We start from the raw sequence: 26,023 nt of genomic DNA, 5'->3' as shown, positions 1-26,023 counted from the left end.
ACACTGAGGCGCGAGACGCGACCGTGTGCGCAGTAGCGTCGCGTTCACGCTTCTACAATTAAGCGGAAGCTGTATTATTTCTCTCATTATTTTAAAATAACAAAGGTGAGTCCTTTGGTGTCGTGTCGCTGTCCGCCGTTTGTGGACTGATGTGGATGTGACGCTAGAATGGGCGAATTCCGCTGGATTTTACTGTAACTGTGGAAATGGATCCCACATTCTCACAGGGAGACAAAGGTGCGAGTCAAACCATCAAATATCATTCACATAACTGTCATCTGCACATTAAATCAATACATGATTTCCCCCCTCATGTCAGTAGATTGCTGTTTGTGTCGACTCTTGTCATTTCACTTGTTGATCGATCATGACACAAGCATACCGCATTGACATTCGGCGCTAATTCAGTAATTCTTGCTGATAAGTATTGCTCGTATTTCCATAGAAACACTCTGTTGATGGAGATGACACTGTGTGAACAGTATAAAATCACAGTAGTTAATTTTCACACCCTCTGACTGCAGTAAAAAGGGTGTCGGCTCACGCGCACAGTTAAGTTCATGTCTCTCATAGCCTATGTCTGATCACCTGATTTGCCCTTGCCATGAAACCATGTGGAATATGGGGTGAAATGTGAAAATATAAGAAGATGACAAATGTATATTTGATAAGGTCATTTGACTTCCTTTAACATTTGAGTCTGATCATCATTCATCATCGAAATCCATGCAGTAGCTTTCACAGTGTGTGTGAGTGTGTGTGAGAGAGAGAGACAGAGACAGAAATATAGAGAGTTTGTGTGCTCAGTGCTTCTGTTTATCGCATTATGTTTTGTAAAACATATTTACTTTATATTTCATGTAAAGTCATTATCTCTACACAAACATATCAGTAAATCTGGACAGTTGACAGATGAAACTGTTCTCTGTTGTAAGATGCAGTGACTTCTATGTTACTCAGTAGGCTAGTACTGAAGTTAACTACACTACACCTCTCTCTCTCTCTCTCTCTCTCTCTCTCTCTCTCTCTCTCTCTCTCTCTCTCTCTCTCTCTCTCTCTCACACTCACTCACTCACTCACTCACTCACTCACTCTCTCTCTCCTTCTTTCCCTTACTGCAGTAAGATCTGCATTCATTAGCCACTTCTAAGGAAACTTTAATCCATTGCGTAAATATCCATTGAGTAGGCCTATCACATATTCCATAGGCTATTTCTCTTGTACATAATATTTTATTATGAACATTTATATTTATTATATGAACATTTTATTAGAAATCAGCAACTGAATTTTTGTGTTCCAGAGGTCAGGAATAAGGTTTGTGATAGGTTTTGTTTTGGTTGACTAGGTTCAGTGGTTTATAAGATTTATTAGACCACAGACAACATCAATTCATGTCCTGAGCTGATATAAAGGTAAAACATTTAGCTTGCTGTAAAAAAGAGGGTGAGAACAATGGTCTGCATTTAAATTCTCTCCAAAAGAAGGCATTTTAATGGACAACAAGCCTGGATGGTTAATCTGTAGTATTTGTGTATTGAGGTGGACAGTTCTATTACCGTGAAGTTGAACCCCCTCCAAATAAGCACGGTCAAATTTTAATGAAATTAATTTTAGAAGTGACAACTATTTTAAAAAGACAAGACCTTCAGCCTCTGTACATTCAATCATGACAGAGCAGGATTTGTAATAATAAACAGGGATGCGATAAAACGAGTAAACTGTAGTGCAACAGTCCTAAATGAAGCAGCCCCTCCTAACTTTACTTTTATGAGTGTTTGCAGAGCAGTTAGGAGAGGTGGGGGTGTTGCTGCTCTTTTTAAAGATTTCAATCAATGTAAGCAAGTATCATTTGGTGACTATTTGTCTCTAGAATATCTGGGTATTGTGTTAAAAGGTTCTCCACGCATCCTGCTTATCATTATTTACAGGCCTCCAAAGTACTCTCCAGCCTTTACTGAGGAATTTACAGAACTGTTATCAATAATTTCCTCAGAGTTCGACTGTTTTGCTATTGCTGGGGATTTTAACATTCACATAGACAATATTGAATCCCGTACAACAAAAGAGCTCATGACTGTTCTTAACACCTTTGATTTGACACAGCATGTAAATGGACCCACACACAATCGTGGACACACCCTAGATTTACTTATCAGTAAGGGTCTAAACATTTCATCAATTGTTATTAAGGATGTGGCACTGTCTGATCATTTCTGTATTTTCTTTGATATATCAATCTCTCCTGCCATTGAAGCTAGATCTGTCTCTGTCAAAAAGAGATGCTTAAATGAGAACACTAATGTGCTGTTTATGAAGGCTTTATCTCTAACACCAAGCATATCTGCAGACTGTGTTGATTTTCTCCTTGACTCCTTTAACTCAAAAGTTAAGAGTGTAATTGATGATATTGCTCCTCTAAAAGTCAGGAAAAAGAGTACCAAACAAAAAGCACCATGGAGAAACTCAACAGCAATACAAATAATGAAAAGACAATGCAGAAAATCTGAACGCATGTGGCGGAAGACAAAACTTGTAGTCCATTATAACATCTATAAAGACACCCTTCATGCTTTCAATGTTGAACTAGGCAAAGCTAGACAGACCCAAAACACATCTGTTCAGCTGTGCGTTTACTAAATGAGCTCTGAGCCACTGTATGTCCGACTGATTGCACCATATCTTATCTCTTTATTCTTTTTATAATTGTTTTAGTTTACCTTTGTTCTTATCTTTGGTTATTGTTTATTTTATATGTTCTTTTGAGTTAAATATGATGAGTGAAAACTGGGTTTGATGGAAATAGTAAGTTTGACAAAAAGGTTTGAGTGTGTGTAAATCTGTGGAGGGTATGATGAGTGAGAATGGGTTTAACAAGAAGGTTACTGAGTAAAAATCAGGGAATAGTGATTAAAATGGATGTTATGAACGTGTTTGAGAAAGAAATGAATGAGAGGTGCTCTAATAAAGATGGTACATGTATGTAGGCTGTAAACTGAAGAATGTTTATTTTTATATCAGGGATCTGACCTTTTTATTTTTATTTTTTATTTTTTATTCTTATTATTGTCTTTACAACTGTTTTTAACTATGCTTGTTTTAAATTTCTATTCGTCCATATGGTACTCTTTTTTTCTCATGCATTTGTTACCACTGTTTTAATTAATTTCTATGTAAAGCACTTTGAATTGCCATTGGGTATGAAATGTGCTATACAAATAAACTTGCCTTGCCTTGCCTTGCCTTGCCTTGCCTTGCCTTGCCTTGCCTAAATTTACAGCTGATAGTTACACTTAGTGTTTATGCATAGTACAAATTGTAAGATTTTGGACTGTTTGAAGCGAAAGATGACCAATCGGAGCGATTTCTGTGGTCATGGCTTCTAAACCGTGGTCCTACGTCGTACAGTTAGAGAGGTTCAAAGACAGCTTACAGTGTTTTGCTGCTAGACCTATGTCTATTAACTAACCAATAAAAATGCAACATGAAATGGCATATCGATCAACGCGACATGGCAACAAAATTGGCATGCCAGGTTGGGCTCTCTTCCCTACACTCTAAAAAATGCTGGGTTAAAAACAACCCAAGTTGGGTTGAAAATGCACCGACCCAACAATTGGGTTGTTTTAACCCAATGGTTGAGTTGTTCTTACCCAGCAATTGGGTTGTCTTAAGCAACATTTAACCCAACCACTGGGGTAAAACAACTCAACCACTGGGTTAAAACAACTCAACCATTGGGTTAAAACAACTCAATTGTTGGGTCGGTGCATTTTCAACCCAACTTGGGTTGTTTTTAACCCAGCATTTTTTAGAGTGTAGCGATTACCGTGTCCATATTCTCTTTCACTTTCTCCTCTTTTTTCACCACATAAAAACTAAAATGGCCAAAATGCAATTAATATTGCTATATTTTTTTTGCCACTAATGCTGACGATGTTTTAGTCTTCTATATTTACTTGCATCGTAGCTTACAATTCAAAAGATGTGACTATCGTATATTCATACATACAGTGCCATGCGAAAGTATTCGGCCCCCTTGAACTTTGCGACCTTTTTTCACATTTCCAGGCTTCAAACATAAAGATATAAAACTGTAATTTTTTGTGAAGAATCAACAACAAGTAAGACACAATCATGAAGTGGAATGAAATTTATTGGATATTTCAAACTTTTTTAACAAATCAAAAACTGAAAAATTGGGCGTGCAAAATTATTCGCCCCCTTTACTTTCAGTGCAGCAAACTCTCTCCAGAGGTTCACTGAGGATCTCTGAATGATCCAATGTTGACCTAAATGACTAATAATGATAAATAGAATCCACCTGTGTGTAATCAAGTCTCCGTATAAATGCACCTGCACTGCGATAGTCTCAGAGGGCCGTTTAAAGCGCAGAGAGCATCATGAAGAACAAGGAACACACCAGGCAGGTCCGAGATACTGTTATGGAGAAGTTTAAAGCCAGATTTGGATACAAAAAGATTTCCCAAGCTTTAAAGGGATCCCATGGTGTTGAGACTTGTATGGCTTAATATAACATAAACATATCTCTTACTGAAATATGTAGTAGAAAACCCATGAAAGATCTACATTATTTGAAAAATCGATTTTATATTTGGACCATGGGCGGCGCCATTTTGTTTGCGTTCTAGGTTGATGACGTAGAATGGTTGCACTACTCATCAGCTGGCGCTACCCGTAGCTATTTTTACCACAATGCAACTCGAAAATTGTTTCAGAGTTAAACAAAACCAATGAATTGCTTTGTAATTGTACTTTAAACACACTCAAACATACATGTGCACACAAACTCACCTACACAAGTCACAAACAGATCGGCGGGCGGGCACACACACCTGATAGACTGCGCTGTCTCAATCAAGATGTTGGGCTGCTCAGTCTCCACGACAGGGGCTGAATCTGAAATTGACCCCTATACCCTGAAATAGGGCATTATTTGAAGGGACGGCCATTTGTAGTGTTGTCCGACACCATAGTGGACATGTTCGAGTGCAGTCATTCAGTCTCACGTTGCACCGCAATAACGAGTGTACAGCCGATTTACAAACAGCTGTCCGACTTCACGCACTCGTCTTCATTCACTCCTTCAAGTTGTATTAGTGAACAAAAGTAGCAAATGTTATTTGTGTCTTAAAAGTGAAAGTTTAAAGATTGAGGTTAATTCACTGAGCTTGTGCTCAAACTTTAATGCACAAACCAATCCCATGCATCATCACCAAAACATCCTGCCTGTCTTCCTCACGTTACCCTATCCCATCGTCCTACCTAGATATTTCCCTCTGCTGGATACATTAGGCATTACAGTTAATCTACTGCATATCAAAAGTCTATCTATGATATCAACACAGGGAATAGTGATTGAGGGTTATGTATGCGCGCACGCAGTGCGTGTGTGTGTGTATGTGTGTGTGTGTTCACGCCAATCTGTTGGGGGGGGTGTGTGTGTGTGTTTTCGCGCGGATCTGTTGGGGTGTGTGTGTCTGTGTGAGAGAGAGAGTTTGTGTGCACATGTATGTTTGGGTGCGTGAAGTCGAACAGCTGTTTGTAAATCGGCTGTACACTCGTTGCGGTGCAACGTGAGACTGAATGACTGCACTCGAACATGTCCACAATGATGTCGGACAACACTACAAATGGCCGTCCCTTCAAATAATGCCCTATTTCAGGGTATAGGGGTCTATTTCAGATTCAGCCCCTGTCGCGGAGACTGAGCAGCCCAACATCTCGATTGAGACAGCGCAGTCTGTCAGGTGTGTGTGCCCGCCCGCCGATCTGTTTGTGACTTGTGTAGGTGAGTTTGTGTGCACATGTATGTTTGAGTGTGTTTTAAGAACAATTACAAAGCAATTCATTGGTTTTGTTTAACTCTGAAACAATTTTCGAGTTGCATTGTGGTAAAAATAGCTACGGGTAACGCCAGCTGATTGAGGAGTGCAACCATTCTACGTCATCAACCTAGAACGCAAACAAAATGGCGCCGCCCATGGTCCAAATATAAAATCGATTTTTTAAATAACGTAGATCTTTCATGGGTTTTCTACTACATAATTCAGTAAGAGACATCATTTGTTATATTAAGCCATACAAGTCTCAACACCAGGGGATCCCTTTAAACATCCCAAAGAGCACTGTGCAAGCTATAATATTGAAATGGAAGGAGTATCAGACCACTGCAAAACATTATGTTTGGCGTAAAAACCACACAGCTCATCACCCTGAACACACCATCCCCACATTCAAACATGGTGGTGGCAGCATCATGGTTTGGGCCTGCTTTTCTTCAGCAGCAGGGGCGTAGCCATCTTTTCAGAAGTGAGGGGGACAGAAATGTCGTAATACCATTTTTTTTTTTTTTTTGGACCAATATAATTTATCGCATCTCTTGCTTTTAATTGGGCAAGATATCAAATACACTGCTGAACAATAACCAATAATTAATATCTATAATATTATTCTCCTATTCTCCCTTTTTTTTTTGTTGCCAATTTTATGATTGGTTTATATACTACAAACACTTCTGCATTAAGACTCCATAGATTTTATGCAATGTAAAAAAATATATATATTCTGATGTAACTCATCTGTTCCCTATGTGAATATATAGTAAAATGTAATTTATTCCTGTGATCAAAGCTGAATTTATCATCATTACTCCAGTCTTCAGTGATCCTTAATCATTCCCATATGAGGATCTGATGATAAACACACATTGAGGATTATTATCAGTTGTGCTGCTCATGGTGATGCTTAATTTTCTAAACATTTGTGGTAAAATTAAAAAAGAGAGAAATTAATACTTTTATTGATCAGACATGCATTAAATTGATCACAAGTGATATTTTTAATATTACAAATTAGATAATTTATTTAATAAATGCAAATAAATGCTGTCCATTGAACTTTCTATTCATTAAATAATCCTGAAAAATAACATGTAGGCTATCATGGTTTCCACAACATTTTGGGAACTGTTTCAACACAGATAATAATCATAAATGTTTCTTGATTATGAAATCCTCATCTGAGAATGATTAGTGAAGGATCATGTGACACTGAAGACTGGAGTAATGATGATAAATTCAGCTTTGATCACAGGAATAAATTACTATATATTCACATAGGGAAAAAAAGCGGTTTTAATTTGTAATAATGTTCAAAATATTACTGTTTTAACTATTTTCGATTACATAAATGCAGCCGTGGTGAGCAGAATAGGGGCTACTAAACATTAAAAAAGCTGCATATTCATATGATACTTTATTGTCAATAAATAGCCTACATTGAGATGACTTAAAAAACACACATAAAGCATATATTGTCGCAATCGTCTGATTGTCGTCGTCACGTTTCATCATCATAACGATAGTTTTCCTTCAGCTGCAGCTCCAGCGTGACAGGGTATTACGAATCCACTTTTGGACTTTCTGTGAGAGCGCCCTCCTCATATTAAGATTCGGAAAAAATTACAGGTCATGCATAGATATTTTTTTGTCTCTGAATTTAAATCTTGATGTATTCACATTGGTTTCTATGTAAATACACTTGCCCCTGACCTCAAGAAGCGCGCTATCAACCGAGTTTAGAGAAGGCTGTCGTTAGCGTCCCTGTTAACTTGTCCGCCCCCGCACAGGGTAACACCGGTTCGAATCCTGCTCGGAGCGGGTCGACTAGGATCGGTGAGACCCAGTAAAAGTGCGGGGGACGAAAATACATTTTATTAAAAGTGAGGGGGACACGTCCCCCGCGTAATCTACGCCCATGTTCAGCAGGGACAGGGAAGATGGTTAAAATTGATGGGAAGATGGATGGAGCCAAATACAGGACCATTCTGGAAGAAAACCTGATGGAGTCTGCAAAAGACCTGAGACTGGGACGGAGATTTGTCTTCCAACAAGACAATGATCCAAAACATAAAGCAAAATCTACAATGGAATGGTTCAAAAATAAACATATACAGGTGTTAGAATGGCCAAGTCAAAGTCCAGACCTAAATCCAATTGAGAATCTGTGGAAAGAACTGAAAACTGCTGTTCACATACGCTCTCCATTCAACCTGAGTGAGCTCGAGCTGTTCTGCAAGGAGGAATGGGCAAAAATGTCAGTCTCTCGATGTGCAAAACTGATAGAGACATACCGCAAGCGACTTACAGCTGTAATCGCAGCAAAAGGTGGCGCTACAAAGTTATAACTTAAGAGGGCCGAATAATTTTGCACGCCAAATTTTTCAGTTTTTGAATTGTTAAAAAAGTTTGCAATATCCAATAAATTTCGTTCCACTTCATGATTGTGTCCCACTTGTTGTTGATTCTTCACAAAAAATTACAGTTTCATATCATTATGTTTGAAGCCTGAAATGTGGCAAAAGTTCGCAAAGTTCAAGGGGGCCAAATACTTTCGCAAGGCACTGTATGTAGTACCCAAGATCCATACTGTACAGTGTGATTTGTTATGATCTTATAATATATTATTATTGATCTGAATGTACTGTATGAGAACTGAGTTTTGCATTACCATTTTCTCCAGAACTGCTTTATAGATTAAATTAACTACTGTAATAATTGAGGATCTTTACAGCGGAACTGAATCAACACTGAATTGACTTCAGCTGAACAACAGTGGTATTTTATCATCTTTCCTGTTTTCCCAGTAAATTTGATTTGAAACAATCTGTATTGTATAAAGCACTATAGAAAAAATGGTGACTTGACTGAAATCGCACAGTCTGTAGAAAGCAGTGGAGAACACTGCTCATTTTAGATGTCTCTCTTGTTTAACACACATATTTGAGGTCTTGGAGCAGGGGTGTCCAGTTCAATCCAGAGACCCCAATCAAACACACCTGAACCGGCTAATCAAGAGTCTTGTTGAGGGCAAGTTGGAGATAAACTATTCAGGACAGTGACCCTCCAGAGTCCTGTTCCATAAAACAAGTTTACCAAAATTAGCCATTTTTTCAGTTAGTCTAACTCATTGTCAGTTTATTTGGTTCCATAAAGCAAATTTAACATAGCTCAAGCTCTTTTTTTTTGGCAACTTATGCTAGGAAACTAAACTGGCAGACAGTGTGCCGATCAAGCTTTTCTTGCAATCTTGCAATTACTGTATTAATCTGTGTATTACAGTAAAGACAGATACTTTTCACAAACGAGAAGTACGTTCATCATGGATGTGCAAGTGGTTGCCATGACGATGAACAATAAATATACTTGCTGGTAAAGCGAGTGAACGTATCGTGAGGCTAAATCACTAAAAATGATGGCAATACAACATTGCATATTACGCCAAACAATCAGCCACTAGTTGAAATCAGTTGATAATCACTGTCTCATGCTCACTTAAGCTCGGTCACAATGGGTTTGACTGTACAGAAGGAACAATAGCCGACAACTCTCTCTCTCTCTCTCTCTCTCTCTCTCTCTCTCTCTCTCTCTCTCTCTCTCTCTCTCTCTCTCTCTCTCTCTCTCTATAAAGGGGTTCAATTATCAGTATTTAACCTGACTAAGGCTGCATTTACACTGCAGGTCTTGATGCACAATTTCAATTTAGTGACTATATTCGATTTTTTTGACGACCCGACATCATCTTTTCAAAAGCGACCCGTATACGATATTTGCATTTACATTTTGTAGAGTATTGATTTAATACACTCAGGAATAAGTACTGTTTGGCCACTCTAGAGTAACTCTGGATTAGATTTGATTGGCCAGTGTTTTTTCTAAATCAGAGACACCTGTATTCATGGAGTTCGTGTTGAGTTTTGCCTCATATATAATAGCCCACCGTTGTCTCGCATCTTATTTGTGTTGTTTACATTAGACAAACACAACAGTTGGCGACGAGGATTTTTGGAATTTAAATGGAAGCACTTTCTCCTAGGTTTTTTTTTCGGATGGGCATTTTTTTTCCTGGGGAGAAGTGATAGAGAGAGAAGAATTCCACTCACAGAGATTAAGCGGTAACGTCAGAGTCAACGCGAAATAGTAAGTCAGAGAAGAAAGATGGCAGGATATATTGGAAAGATTGATGCATTTGACAATGCCACGGATGACTGGACTTTGTACTGTGAACGAATCGAGCAGTATTTCAAAGCTAATGACATTGATAATGACAAGTTAAGAGCTGTTGCAGAGGCTCCACAGCCGAAAGATGTTTCGCAATTGAGGTCCTTACTGGGATTTATCAATTATTACAAAAGGTTTTTGCCAAATCTAGCAACCGTTCTCCATACTCTAAATTCCCTGTTACAAGCAGGAAAGAAATGGACGTGGACAAGGCAATGCACACAAGCTTTGCAGGACGCGAAGAAACTGGTGATGTCAGATACAGTTCTGACTCATTTTGACCCACACAAACCTCTAAGGTTAGCATGTGATGCCTCGTCATACGGTATCGGAGCGGTGTTGTCGCATGTGATGACAGATGGAATGGAGCGTCCCATAGCTTTCGCATCACGCTCCCTCAGTGCTGCAGAGAAAAACTATGCACAGATTGACAGGGAAGCTTTGAGCTTGGTATGGGGTGTAAAACGATTCAATCAGTATCTGTATGGAAACACATTTACCTTGGTTACAGACCATCAGCCGCTGGTTTCCATCTTTAGTCCTCAGAAGGGAGTTCCACTGACAGCTGCAGCACGAATGCAAAGGTGGGCATTGTTTCTCGGAGGACATAGATACCAGATTGAATTTAAAAAACGCACAGACATGCTAACGCTGATGGGTTATCACCTCTGCCATTGGATGCGCCATTGGAGGCAAAGGCAGACAATGTGAGCACGCCTGTGGATGTTTTTACAATTGCTCAGCTTGAGAGTTCTCCTATTACCGATGAAATGATTCGGAGAGAAACCAGGAGAGATCCTGCATTGTCCCATATATATTCAGGTATACAGTCTGGTTGGAATGCAGAGCAGAAGAATCGCTTCACACAATTTTATCAGCGCCGTGATGAACTCACTCTAGATGGGGGTTGCATCATGTGGGGAATAAGAGTTGTTGTACCTAAGTTGCGAACTCGAGTCTTGAAGGAGCTCCACGTTGGACATCTTGGAGTGGTAAAGATGAAGGCCCTTGCAAGAAGTTTCGTATGGTGGCCTGGTATAGATCAACAGATCGAGCAGCTTGCCGCGCACTGTTTAGGGTGTCAGTACGTGCAAAAGATGCCAAAAACGGCACCATTACATCCTTGGGAATGGCCTGCGTTACCGTGGCAAAGGATCCATGTTGATTTTGCAGGTCCTTTCATGGGCACAACATTTTTGGTTGTCGTTGACGCCTGTTCAAAGTGGCCAGAAGTGTTCAGCATGACCTCCACAACAACTACCCAAACTGTGACCGTTCTGAGAGAACTTTTTGCAAGAACTGGGGTACCGGAACAGCTGGTGAGTGACAATGGTCCCCAGTTTATATCTGAGGAATTCCAGATCTTTCTAAGGAACAATGGAATCAAGCATGTGACCTCGGCGCCCTACCACCCAGCTACAAATGGCTTAGCAGAGAGATTTGTGTAAGCCTTGAAGAACGCACTGCGGGCCATGACAGGTGAAAAGATCACGCTGAACCAGAAGCTACACAACTTCTTATTGGCATATCGGAATGCAACTCATGTCACCACAAATCGAACACCTGCCATGTTGTTCCTTGGTAGATCCTTACGTTCAAGGCTGGATTTGTTGAAACCTAATTTGAGGAGAACAGTACACGACAAACAGATGAAGCAGTCACAGGGAGGAGGAAAAACAAGAGAGTTGGAAGTTGGAGAGAGTGTGCTTGCTAGGAATTACAGAGGAGATTACAAATGGACACCTGCAAAGGTCAAGGAAAGGAAAGGACCACTCTCATACACAGTTGAGATTGCACCAGATACCATCTGGAGACGACATATTGATTAATTAAGTAGATCAAATGTTCCTCTGGAAAGTGTTCCTGTCAGTGTTCCATTCACCACTACGGATACTGCTACTGCGACTAGTGAAAGTGATACAACAACACCTCAGGATGACACTGTATCTCACAATGAAGAACCGCAACCACCAATTCTGACCTGTGAAGAGAAACGTTATCCTACCCGTGTAAGGAGAACACCAAACCGTCTTGATTTATTAAAAAAAAAAAAAAAAAACTTAAGTGAACATTATAGTCATACAGTGGCATATGTTTATTTATTTTGTAAGAGAGATGTTTTGTTTAAGATTTTCTTATCTAGGGAGGGAGGAAGTGTAGAGTATTGATTTAATACACTCAGGAATAAGTACTGTTTGGCCACTCTAGAGTAACTCTGGATTAGATTTGGTTGGCCAGTGTTTTGTCTAAATCAGAGACACCTGTATTCACGGAGTTCGTGTTGAGTTTTGCCTCAGTAAAAAGAAAGAGAATAGCCCACCGTTGTCTCGTGTCTTATTTGTGTTGTTTACATTAGACAAACACAACACATTGTACACTGGCAAAACAGCCCAAGACGTTCTTAACCGGTGAAAGGAAGTAAAACAGCGTAATATGCAATGGACGCAGACAAAATGATTGCACAATGTTTTGCTGTCTGCACTGTTCCACACATCTTTAAAGGTCTGCAAAACATTTCTCTCTTAAGGCGGAGAAAAAGAGGAGAGCCCTTGACCGGGTTGCCAGTTTTTCACAACAAAACTCACCCAATTGCAACTCAAAACTGTGTTAAAGTAGCCCAATTCCGCATGAAAACCGCTGACTTGGCTACACTGCAGTTTGTGTCCACCTGAGTTGACATCATTCGCCTCCGTCCTTTTTTCAATGACATACGACTCGCATTTACTGGGGAATATCCGATTTGACCGCTTACATGGCAGCGGATTTATTACCACATATGAGTGAGGCCTGAATCCGATCTGAGGATATCAGAATTCATGTGTTTTTTTACTGCTTACACGTTCACATCATGTCATATCCGATCTGTGCCACATGAGAGGAAAAAATCGGAATTGGGTCACTTGAACCATGCAGTGTAAATGGGGCCTTTAAGATATTTATTCAGTTTTGTCTACATTATATTTCAGCTGCAGCAACATTGTGAACTTTTGTAATGGTGTGTTTGGCCATTAACTTTTAAATGCATCATTATATTTAAACTGCAAACACACGAGGAGAGTCTCTGCATTAAAGACCCACAAGTGGCAAAACAACATGCTACTAAGTTTCTCTCCAAAACAGGTAGGAAATTAAACTGAATGTGGAGGATTTAAACTGTGACCACGATTGACAGGGCAGTTCAAAGAGTGATGGGTTGGACGTAACTAAGCGACAGAGTCCATTAAAGATGATAAAGTAATATGTCCCAAAGCTTGCATACTCTTCTGCTACACACTCAAAAGTATGTACTTTTTCTTCGCAAAAAGAGTATTCAATGAACCCATCTCTTGTGTGATACCCGAAACTTTCGAATATTCCAATCTAATATGATTTCTGACCTGTAAAGTTGCCAGAATAATAATCTAACACTGTTTGTTAAAGCTACACTGTGTAACTTTTGTTTTTTGTTTTCTTAGCTAAAAACTCTTAGTTCTTTCAAAAATATATGTGCTCATTAATTTATATTTACTTCTTTCAAGTAATAAAGTATTCTCGTAAGTTTATAATATGCCATTGAAAATACATACAGGTGAGGTGTTTGAATGCCGGTCACCAAGTTGTCCTTGAAAGTACATTAGCCAAAGAGGGACATACCCATAAATTCAAGCTTTACCTTTCGCGTTTTAACACTCGATTGCACCGTGTTGAATGTGAAGAGGGGGATTGCCATGTTAATCTTGGACTTAATCAGCCACCGTATGAGTTAAAACTAAATCGGAACTGAGAGGAACAGAAACTAATATTTACTGGATGGTCACCGCTAGATGGGGGAAAATATCACACAGTGTAGCTTTAATATGCCAGAGGAGAACTGGCACCCTGACTGAGTCTGGTTTCTCTCAAGGTTTACTTATCTCCATCATGGCCTGATGGAATTTTGGTTACTTGCCACTGTTGCCTTTGGCTTGGCTTGGTCAGTTGGGGACACTAAAATTTCAACAAAAATGTTCAACTAAATATCCAAATAAACGAATCACTAAATTAACTGTATCAACTTTATTACTGATCTGCCCACATTGTTGCAATATTATGAATTGAAATGATCTGATAACATCACCATTTTCTCCAGAACTACTGTACATCCAAATCAGATTTTGTTACATAATTTTCCTGTTTAACACTGTCAAGCTGCTTTAAAACAATCATTATTGTAAAAGCGCTATATAAATAAAGTTGACTTGACTTGACAAAAAATACTTTTAGGACGTAGTATAAGTAGGCGAATTGGGACGCAGAAAATAATTATTGTACGGCTACGCCATCTTATATTTTGGGGATGGAAAAACATATCACAATACTTCAAAATGCAAAGGCTATGATTTCATTAAATAAATGTGAGCACTCACGTTTCAGAATCTGAATGTGGTGCTGTTATGCGTTCTACTGGCTTGTATCAAATCTATCTGGCCTGCATCAAAATGCTTCAGTTTAGAGCATTTCAAAATCAATGATTAGCACACATTTGCAAAGCAAATTCTTATGAACAATGACTTTCTTTTCTTTACCATGATTTATATTGTAATATGTTGAATAGAGTCGTAAGACTCTCTCTCATATGAATTTGAATGAGGATCCTGCAATAACAAGGCATAGCCTTTTCAAAACAAGAGTCCCATTTGGTTACACAAATGTATTTCCATTTGTCTGTCTATTTTTTTTCTCCCACAGGAGCCCAGTTTCTCTGGCTAATTTCTCCACTGTCACAACAGTGTGGTTTCTTCTTATTCCATAGGAGCTCAGTTATGAGGGAGATACAAAATGTGCAGGGCTGGTGTCCTCCAGGACAGATTTGAAAACCACCTTTTGTAGAGTTTCTCTAACACTGACCGACAGGAACACAATGATGTTATTAACACTGACTCTGTCACATACCATTATTTGAATTTATTACCACTGACAGCCCAAAAATAAATATAGGCCTACACTATACAGAAAATCAACTTAAATAATAAATCAAATAAATAGGCTACATAAAGTATACAATATAGTATAATATATGGTTTATCATTATATCCAACATACCTCAACATGCACCTGCCCGGAAATTTCTAGTATGAATAGAAACCTTGAATGTCTGGATCAGATGTGTTTAACTGTGGTTGGAGCTGAACTCTGGGAGAGATGAGCCTCCAGGAGCAGGATTGGACATCCATGCTTTAGTTTGCACTGTGATACGTTGTTCAAAAAAAGATGTTGTTTTGTACATCCCTATTTTGTTTGAGTTTATGTTAGTGAGGAAGTAGAACTGTTGTGCCGTTGATGTTGAAAAATGTTGAGAAAAGAATGTTAAGAGAGCTTAGCCTCTTTTAGCCCCTAAAATGTATTTTCAATCAAATATTTTTGATGAGTTCCACCCTATCCCCATCTCACATCAACAAAGAGTAGGCTACAAACACTTTTTTTTACAATTTTTTTTATTTTTTTATTTTTTTGTAGAGAAAGAGGGAGCGAGATATAAGATATTGGATCATTAGATTTTTTTTTTTTTTTGATTGCTCAAAATGAAAACAATAATTCAGACACGTGAAACATCCTAAACTATCATCAACAATGGGGCAAAACTAAACTAAAAAAAGGACAGTGTACTTCACTACAACCTAAACAGTGTGACGCATCACATTGATGCATCGACTTGTTCAGGCAGTGGAAATGGAACAAGATCATTGATGGGAAAAGCACATTATTAGAAATATAGAAATAATGAGCACAATATTTCTATATTTTGGTTGGCAAGTGCTTATCACTGTAAAGCTGTCTTGAAACGACTTATATTGTAAAGTGCTATATATAAATAAAGGTGACTTGACTTCTTGTGTCAGAGGCCTTTGACATCCTCTACCATCCATGATATTATTCATCGGGTAACTGATGACACCCTGAGGATATTCAAAAGAAGGTTCCACTTGCCAGATCCAGATGAATTGGAGAAAATTGGTGCAGGGTTTATCTAGCATGCTGAATCCTCAGCTGTCAGCACACATCCAAATTAAGCATCATGCTGAGAACAGGAAGCTCTTCCACTCATTCCAACTTAGATCATCTGTGATCTAAATATACGTGCTAGGTTGGGACAAGGGACTAAACAGATTTTAATTTAGTTTTTATTTTTGAATATTACATTATTAGCAATGTATATATTTGTAAACAATGATCTCAACTTAGGTAACATTTGTATTTTATTTTTAAAATGTATTTATTTTTTCAAAAAAGTTGACATTAATTTCATAACTCAATTTGTGTCAACTCAACCAGACACATTAAAAGTCATGCTATTTTAATTAGGTCCATCCAACAACAGTAATAAGTCTTTAGTGATGTAACAAGGATGTTCAGAGCTAAGTGATGAAATGCATTCTCTATTTTTTCTCTTTTCACTATCACGAACATTACAGTTCCTAAAATTCCTTAATTCTCTACTCTCCTTTTTAATATTAAGCACATATAACCAATGTTCTTAAGTTAAGAAGACATAGTTCAGGTGATGTTTTAATATTTTAACACAACTTTAAAATGAACCATTTCTTTCAACCTTCATCTGACAGTGTTGACAAAAGTCCAACTGACAAACAGATTTAAGAAGCAAAAAATATTTGTTCAAACAACTGATTGCGAAGACAACAAATTGGGAAAACCAAATAATATTTAATTTCTATTTACTTTAAATAAACAACCTGACACAGGTGTGTGGTGCAGCAGAGATGAGCAGATCTAGGACTTCCAAACAGAAATGCTTTATTCAAATAAACTTTAAACAGACTACCAAACACCACTAACATAACATGAGACTGGACAACAAGGTCTAAACAAGGAGGAACTAATAGCAAACAGAACCGAGATAATTAACTAGACACAGCTGAACTAAACTTATACTAATGAAGGTAACCAAGGGAACAGACAAGTGGCGGGAAACTGAGACAAAGGAATGTGTGACCAAAGCAAAACCACAACAGAAACAAACAGATTTTATTTGTGCCTCAACTAAGCATTGGGCAACTGGTGTCAAAAACCAGTGTTCTGTAAAAAAAAAAATGGTGTACTGTGCTAATTAATTGAGACTTCTTACAGCTCTTACAGGTTGTTGGCCTTGTTTGTTTCGTTGCTTCTATTGCTCTCCCCTTTTTTGTAAGTCGCTTTGGATAAAAGCGTCTGCTAAATGATTAAATGGTGTCACAGTCTTTGCGAAGTCCATTATATCAGGGTTTGCTTATGGTGGATCTCTTGTGATTGATAGGTTGCCCTGCCCTCACACCATTAAAGAGAAGAGAGGATGGAGTAATGCACTTAGTTTAGGGAAAAGAGCTGGGTATTGCACATGCACCTAGTTTAGGGTAAAGGGCTGAGGATTCAAAGCCTAGTTAAAAAAAATATATTTTATATCATTAAAAATGACAGCTTAACATTGTAAGCACAACAGAAGCATGCCCTGTAAATAGTGCCCTGTAAAAAAGATTTTGAGTTTCATCTGTCAAAATATAATTTAAGTTTGCTGAATCAAAATTTTGCTGACAAAATGCTATTTTTAAGTTAATTCAGTTAACATCACTCCTTTTGGAAAACTGCCACTTTTTACTGTGTAGAATTAGAAAATAACTGTCCAAAGATTAGGCCTTAATGACTGCCCTGCTATTAAAGTGGTTGGTATGGCAATATATATATATATATATATATATATATATATATATATATATATATATATATATATATATATATATATATATATATATATATATATATATATATATATATATATATATATATATATTGTATTAAGTAAAAATATTTCATATGACTGACTCACATTTGGGATAAATCAGAAACCACAACATTATTTTACAATTAAGTGCGTTTTCCCAATTAAACTGTAAGACCCGTACGTTGCTCTAATTTGTCATTACAATTAAGGGGATCAGTGTCAAGACAGAATCTGCAGCTCCCTAAGGATTGCATAAGGATTAGGATCCGTTGACAGTGTTGGGTAAATTACTGTAAAACATTGTTAATTAGCTACTAATTACATCTTCAACAGTGTATTTATTATTATACACTCTAAAACGTTTAAAATACAAAGATATAGATGAAACTTAATTCTTTCAAATAAATCATAGAACATTTAATTTTAAATCACGGACAAAAGTATTTAAAGACAGGATACATTAATATCAGAAGTTCAATTCTGATGTTAAATGAACTATTATTTTATTTTAATATGTTCTAAGTCTATACAATATTTAATACCAATACATCAGAAGTAACTAATTAAATTACTAATAAATTAAGAGTAATTAAGAGTTTTTAAGAGAAAAAAATGACTGTAATCAATTACGTAATGCATTACTCCAAACAATGACAGCCATGGTATCAGGTGCATAGATCATAAAGTGCAGATTGAAGATGGATTAATTATACATCATCCAATAGTTTACGTGATTATGCTATAGACTTAAACATTTTTGAATCTGCCACTGAAAGACAATGAGAAGGAGGCAGCTCAAGATCCACAGATTTTTTTGACTTTTTAAAATAAAAATTGGCTTATGTAAATTTGAAAGTTAAAATATGTATAGTAAGAAAGAATATATACACTGCCCTCAATTATTTACACACAAATACACCTAAGTTTCAGCTAACCTGCACAAACACTATATTGCCAAATGCATTGGGACAGCCCTCTAAATCATTGAATTCAGATGTTCCAATCACTTCTATGGCCAAATGTGTATACAATCAAGCACCTAGGCATGCAAAACAGTTCAGAAAGCAGACTGGCCTCATGAAATGGTGTATGTATGATACGCCAATTTGTTTGCCATTTTTGGCATGCTATCAAGAAGCATAATTGCTTTTTAGCGTGTTTATCAATGCCGTTTCATTCTACCCCCCTACACTGCCCCTACCGCCACTTGGCTTGTATGGTTATGCAAAGTCATGATGTCATGTTGCATAAAGAATGTACGGCTTGGTCCCTTAGATCCAGTGACAAGAACTCTTAATGCTTCAGCATTCCAATCCATTTTTTAAGACAATTTCATGCTCCCAACTTTGTGGAAAAAGCTTGGGGGGAGCCCCTTCCTGCTCCAAAATGATTGAAGACAATGAAGCCATTGATGAGTGAGTTTGGTGGAGGAACTTGACTGGCTTGCACAGAGTCCTGACCTTAACCCGAGAGAACACCTTTGGGATGAATTAGAGTGAAGACTGTGAGCCAGGCCTTCTCGTCCAACATCAGTGCCTGACCTCACAAATGCGCTTCTGGAAGGATGGTCAAAAATTCTCCTAAACACACTTCTAAACCTTGTGGAAAGCCTTCCCAGAAGAGTTGAAGCTGTTATAGATGCAAAGGGTGGGAAAACTCCATATTAGACCCTACGGATTAAGAATGGGATGTCATTAAAGTTCATGTGCATGTTTGGCAACCCAAAACCTTTGGCAATATAGTGTATTTTAAAAGGTTTCTCAAATAAATGGTATACACTGTGATGAGTGAAAATTAAATTACTATAGTTTATTTTGGGTGCATTTTGTTTCTGTTTAACTTGGTGTTAGAACGAAAAAATAAAGAAAGATTAAATTTAAATTGAAAGTAATGGTTACCTTTTGGAATGGCCTTATATTTCAAGACACGTAAAGTGCACTGACTGTAGTGTAACACGGCAGCTTATAGGCAAGGCAAGGCAAGGCAATCAAAAATAAAATTATCAAAAAAATTATCAAAAATAATCAGAGATCAGTTCACTTGACTTCATGTTATTTACTGTTATTTAGAGATTTTAAAAAAAGCATTTTGATTTGTGGAATGCATTAATGACTAATAGCCCCATTAATTGTGGGTGCAGTGTCAAATATTCATAATCCTGTGAAAATGTGGATATCAGACCAGTCTGAGGATACATGCCAAATGTAATCAACTAACCAACTAACAATCAACAGGAAAAAAGGAAACCCAAGATAATGTACTAAGGGGTGTTAAAAGCCAAGGAAAATAAATATGTCTTGAGGTAAGATTTAAAAGTAGTGAGTGATGGGGTATGCCTAATATAGGGAGGAAGGCTATTTCAAAGAGTGGGTCCAGCAGTAGCGAAAGCATGAACACCGTGATTTTTAAGTCTAACTCTGGGTATTGTCAGTAGACTACGGTCACTTGATCTCAAATTTCTTGTTAGGTTATACTGAATTAATAGATCAGTTAGATAACGAGGTGCTAGGTCATTAAGGTTTATAGACAAATAACAAGGTTTTAAAATCAATCCTTGACAGGGCTGAGACATTAAAATATGTGTTATATGATCATATTTTTGTTTCCTTTCGAGCAGTCTAGCAGCCACGTTTTGGACCAGCTGCAGACAAGAGATAGAGGTTTAGAGATAGAGGTTAACTTTATGGAGAAGCAAAATTGAAAGAAGAACGATTTGACAACAGCAGTGATGTGTTTGTCAAATTTTAAGTGAAGTTTTTATTAACAAAATTTCGGGAGGAGCACGTCCAGATAATTAAACCTGACTAAACTCTGGTATACTCTGGGTTCGGGCGAAATTCCGAGCCCGGCGCCCTCCCCCGGACAGCACGCCAAATACGCATAATCTTTACTTTATTTAATTTGATGTAAGTGCGAACTAGTGAAACTCAAATAGGATCCCCAGAGTCAAATAGGATCCCCAGAGTCAAATAGGATCCCCAGATTCCTGGCACACTGTGTATTATATGGGGTGAGAAAACCGGGATCAAAAACACTTTTCCTTAAGGCCAAACATAATTATTTCTGATTTATTTTCATTTATAAGTAAAAAAATAAAAAAAGAGCTTGAAAGCCATAACTTAAGTTCATTCAGACAATCAAAAAGAGGCTGAAGAGAAAATGTTTTTTTGCGCTGTATAAGGGAAGGTATATTTGAGTAACATCGGCATAAAGAGGTTAAAGAGACACCATATTTTTCAAAAATAGAGGGAGAACAGCACAGGTCCCTGCGGGACACCACAACAAAGAGTTTTTTTTGGAGGATGAATAATGGCCCAGATGCAGTAAAACACCTATTTGTCAAATAAGAAATTCTAAGTGTGACAGAAGTATGTTGTGGTCGACTAAGTCAAATGCAGTGCTTAGATCTAAAAGGACCAAAGCCATGGATTTTCCTGAATCTGTTGTGAGAAAGATATAATTTGAGACTCTTAAAACAGCTGATTCAGTGCTATGTAGAGCAGGAGTTCTCAACCCTTGTCCTCGAAGCCCACTGTCCAGAGTTTAGCTCCAACCTTGATCAAACTCATCTGGCTGTAACCCTGAAGAGTTTAATTAGCTGGTTTAGGTGTTTGATTAGTGTTGAAATTAAGCTCTGCAGAACAGTGGCCCTCAAGGACCAGGGTTGAGAATGCCTGTTGTAGAGTTTTAAAACCTGATTGAAAAACTACATAGATAGAATTGACAGACAAGAAGGATTGTAATTGGGCAAGCACAACTTTCTCCATGATCTTTGAGATAAAAGGCAAGTTTGAGATGGATATGGACGTAGGATAAAGTTAGGCACTTTTAAGGTGTTAAAACAGCATGTTTAAAGCGATGGTTTACCCAAAAATTTAAATTTGATGTTTATCTGCTTACCCCCAGGACATGCAAGATGTAGCTGTGGTTGTTTCTTTAGTAGAATACAAATGAAGATTTTTAACTCCAACCGTTGCTCGTATAATGCTTGTCAATGGGATGTTTTTCTATGAGACCCACTATGAGAGTAAAAAAACACCGACATACGATCCATATTAAACCCTGTGGTTCGTGGCGACACATTGATGTCTTAAGACACGAAACGATTGGTTTCTGCAAGAAACTGAACAGTATTTGTGTTTGTTTGTTTTTTTTACCTCATATCAGACGAATCTAGTATGTCTATGTGTTTTTTACTCTCATAGTGTATATAGAAATACACTCTACTGACATGCATTATACGAGCAACGACTGGAGTTAAAAATCTTCATTTGTGTTCTACTGAAGAAACAAACAGACCTACATCTTGGATGCCTTGGGTGTAAGCAGGGTGAACTATCCCTTTATGGCAGGCTGGAATGGTGCCAGTAAGCAAGCATTTATTAATTACTGCTAACAGCCCTGGAACAACTGCATCCATATTTGTTTTGAGGAAATACAAAGGAATAATGTCCTGTGTGCATAATGTGGGCTTAAGATGATTCACAATTTCTTTACAGGAGTGCCAGTTGAGCGGCTCAAACCCAGACCATGTAGAGGAGTATAAAGGAGCATCAGGCAGATGTATATGATATATCTGTATATGAGATTTATGAGAATAGTCGTGACCTTATTTGTGAAAAACATTCTGAAACTTTCACAAAGGGAAACAAGAGGGCTCAGTGTACAGTTTAACAGGTAGATTTAGCACAGATTCAATGATGGAAAAAGGAAACGATTTTTGTGTTGCGATTTATTATCTTTATTATTATTATTTTTAATCAGATCAGAAAGATTTTTGCATTTTGCAGGCTTGGCTGCTCTCTGGAACATAGTAAGATCATTTCTCATGATTTCATTAGACATCGTCAGTTTGTCCTTTTTCCACTTGCGCTCAGCATATCTGCAGGTCTGTCTAAGAGCATGTTGTTTCACTGCGCCTCATTGGTGCAACGCTATTCAGAACGGAGGTACAAGTAGAGTTGAAATTACTAGGATCTTTATCAGCGTCAAGGTTTTGCAGAGTAGATTCTATTTCTGATGACTTGCTCATGATAAGCAATAGTGAACTCTTCATTTGAGCATGAATGAGGTGAAGGCATGCGGCATAAGCAACTGTTTTTTTTTTTTAGAATTTGACCGGAGAAAAGAACAGAGAAAGATACAGAAAGAAAAGTTTGTGCTGCTAAATTGTAATGTCCAAGACAGCATGAGTTAAAATTAGTTAAAATCAAGTCCAGAGTATGGACATGTAAATGTGTTGGACCAGATACCATTGAACAAAGTCAAGTGAATCAATAAGATTTAAGAGTGTGATGGACTCTATCCACTTTGGGTCCAGTCTGCTTGGGCTTGAGAGTTACTTAAGGCTATATTGTTTAATGTACCATAGAATAACTTTAAAGGTAAAGCTAAAGTGGAAAAGAAACATACTTCATATATTTGATCATTCAAATGTGTGTGTGTATGTGTGCAGATGAGGTCCATATGGAGGATGTGGGTCCCCTGCGTCTGAGAATGCGCGAGCGTATGCTGTGGGACGAGCCGCTGCAGATCTCCTGGCTGATGGAGGCCGAGCCATTCACCTCCTCCCTCCAGATGGGGGGTCCTGTGGCGGGCGGCGGCATGACCCTGGAGCAAAAGACCACCTTTGCCTTTGTCATCTTCCTTTTTGTCTTCCTCTGCATGCTAATTGTGCGCTGCTTCCGCATCCTGCTGGACCCGTACCGCAGCATGCCCACTTCCACGTGGGCAGATGGTCTAGATGGCCTCGAGAAGGGCCAGTTTGATTACACACTGGCTTAGAAGACACACACACGCAGTGATGAAGGCAAACAATTTTTTAAGTCAAGCGCTGAACATCTTAAAGTCATTTACAAATACATGACACTGTGTAAAAGAAATACATCATATAAAAAGTTAATTCTGCAATTCTGTTCCACAACAATCTTGCGAAGGTGATTAACACACACACATTGTCCTCACTGCCATTCACATATACAGGATGTTTCAGAAAAGTAGTGTGCAGTGGTTTATTACAGACTGAATGTATCTTGAGCTCTTTATTAGTGCTGGGACACAGGGTAGCCCTCTTTTGTATCCTCCCAAAAATCAAACCCTTATTTCATCATATCTGTGCTGTCGTGAACTGCCAAGTACAAATCTCTAGAAGAGAAGCTCTTTCTAAAACGTTTATAAGCACTTCATAAACACTTATGACGCTTTTGTCAAAATAGCCTTAAAACATGCACTGTAATCGGCCACTGTCAAAGTTTACATGTTTCATTACTGGCAATTACTTCAGTGCTTCTGGTCACATCCTGGGCCTTTTAAGAAACCTTTAGGTAATACTAATACAAAGTTAGAATAGGCTAGATAAGCGGTTTGTTCATTGTGTTAACAATATGTAGGTCTCTTCACATGTTCTGTACATTTGAAATTAGGAATCACAGGATTTGTCAGCCTTATAGCACAACAAATACTCTGATCTTAGATTATTATGTCTATATCTGTAATACATAGGCTGTATTTTCGCAAGCCTTAATATGTGAAGCTGCCATCAGCAGAACCATCATAATGTGAAGCTGCATGACCCATTTGAGCCTTTGAGCCAAACGCTAATCATGAAGATCCATCATGATGGGGATAGACACACCGATCATGATGACAGTGTTAAAGGGTAAGTTCACCCCAAAATTAAATTTATGTCATTAATGACTCACCCTAATGCCGTTCCACATCGTAAGACCTCTGTTCATCTTCAGAACACAGTTTAAGATATTTTATATTTAGTCTGACAGCGTATCTAAGTGTAGGCACACTATACTGTCCATGTCCAGAAAGGGAATAAAAACATCATCAAAGTAGTCCATATGTGACATCAGTTAGTTAATTAGAATTTCTTGAAGCATCGAAAATACAATTTGGTACAACTACGACTTTATTCAGAATTGTCTTCTCTTCCGCATTTCTCAGCGTATTGATTCATGATTCGGATCGCCAATGTTACATGATTTCAGCAGTTTTGCAGTTTGACACGCGATACGAATCATGAATCAATAAGCTGATTCATGACCGTTTGAATCTTTATTTGAGGTTTGAAAACAAATGCGGAAGAGAAGACAATGCTGAATAAAGTCATAGTTTTTGTTATTTTTGGACCAAAATGTATTTTCAATGCTTCAAGAAATTCTAACCAACTAACTGATGTCATATATGGACTACTTTGATGATGTTTTTATTCCCTTTCTGGACATGGACAGTATAGTGTGACTACACTAGATACGCTAGACTAAATATAAAATATCTTAAACTGTGTTCCGAAGATGAATGGAGGTCTTACAGGTGTTGAACAACATTAGAGTGAGACATTAATGACAAAAATTGCATTTTTGGGTGAACTAACCCTTAACCGATGCGAATGCTCCTCTGCCCTGTCTATCATAGTTCATTTTATTGATGATTGTGATGGTTTTTGTTGCACTAATTCATTGTACCTGCTGTCACTGTGAAAGAGCCGACAAACTTTAGAGAACTTATTAAAGGACGTTTAATGGTATGTGTCATGATAAAGATTTAACGATCCTTAAATGAGTAATAGCTGCTCATTTGTTTTTGAAAGACTGAATCGATATGAAGCACTAAACAATTCTGTCTGTGAGTTTAATGTCTTGAACAGTACAGTATGTGGAGCCTCAAATCAATGGGAATTTTTATTTAGACCTTCATACTGTTGTAAAATATGGATGTCTGTGCAGTAAGAGGAGTAATAACTGTATAAGCACCAGTATATTCAAACATAAATGCTTCAAAATTATAATGCTTTGTTTTAGTGGTGTCACAATCCCATTTATTGTTTCAGAGAGATGAATAATAAAATGTTTTCAAAGTTATATAAATGTAATATCTTTTTCATTGTTTTTCTATTTTATCAGCTTTGAGTCATATTAATAGTGATTAACTCCTAAACACCCCTGTAGAGCTCCTACACACGTAATAACATTATTGATGTGCATCTTTTTATATTAGTGAAGTTGCTTCCAGTTAAAACAGCTCAAACATGCATTTTAGTCTTGGAATAGATTTGAGCCTAGTCTGTGAAACTGAGGGTAAATCTGTAACCCATACTGATATTGTTTGGGTTGTGAGGAGATCTAGGTCAGGACAACAATTCTGTGCAGTAACAAGCATGGAGTGATAAAGAGTCACAATGCTAAAGCTTTTTTTTATG

At 37.8% G+C, this 26,023-nt stretch overlaps 1 protein-coding gene across 1 annotated transcript; it reads left to right on the top strand.

Annotated features, from left to right (window-relative positions):
• LOC137062454 (cortexin-3) lies at positions 1-24,562 on the top strand. Its single transcript, XM_067433317.1, has 2 exons — positions 1-237; positions 23,270-24,562. Exons 1-2 carry the CDS (start codon positions 207-209, stop codon positions 23,596-23,598), a joined length of 360 nt encoding a protein of 119 aa, XP_067289418.1. The 5' UTR covers positions 1-206; the 3' UTR covers positions 23,599-24,562.
• Positions 24,563-26,023: the final 1,461 nt, after the last annotated feature.

This window comes from Pseudorasbora parva, chromosome 23, assembly GCF_024679245.1.
Source record: "Pseudorasbora parva isolate DD20220531a chromosome 23, ASM2467924v1, whole genome shotgun sequence".
NCBI lineage: Eukaryota > Metazoa > Chordata > Actinopteri > Cypriniformes > Gobionidae > Pseudorasbora > Pseudorasbora parva.
The sequence above is the reverse complement of the archived record's forward strand: the minus strand, read 5'-3'. Positions and strand labels throughout refer to the sequence as shown.

Excerpts from the sequence above, each read along its gene's own strand:
- LOC137062454 (XM_067433317.1), top strand. The coding sequence starts at position 207 with ATGGATCCCACATTCTCACAGGGAGACAAAG. Across the intron at positions 238-23,269 it reads ATTCTCACAGGGAGACAAAG|ATGAGGTCCATATGGAGGAT; the intron begins GTGCGAGTCAAA and ends GTATGTGTGCAG.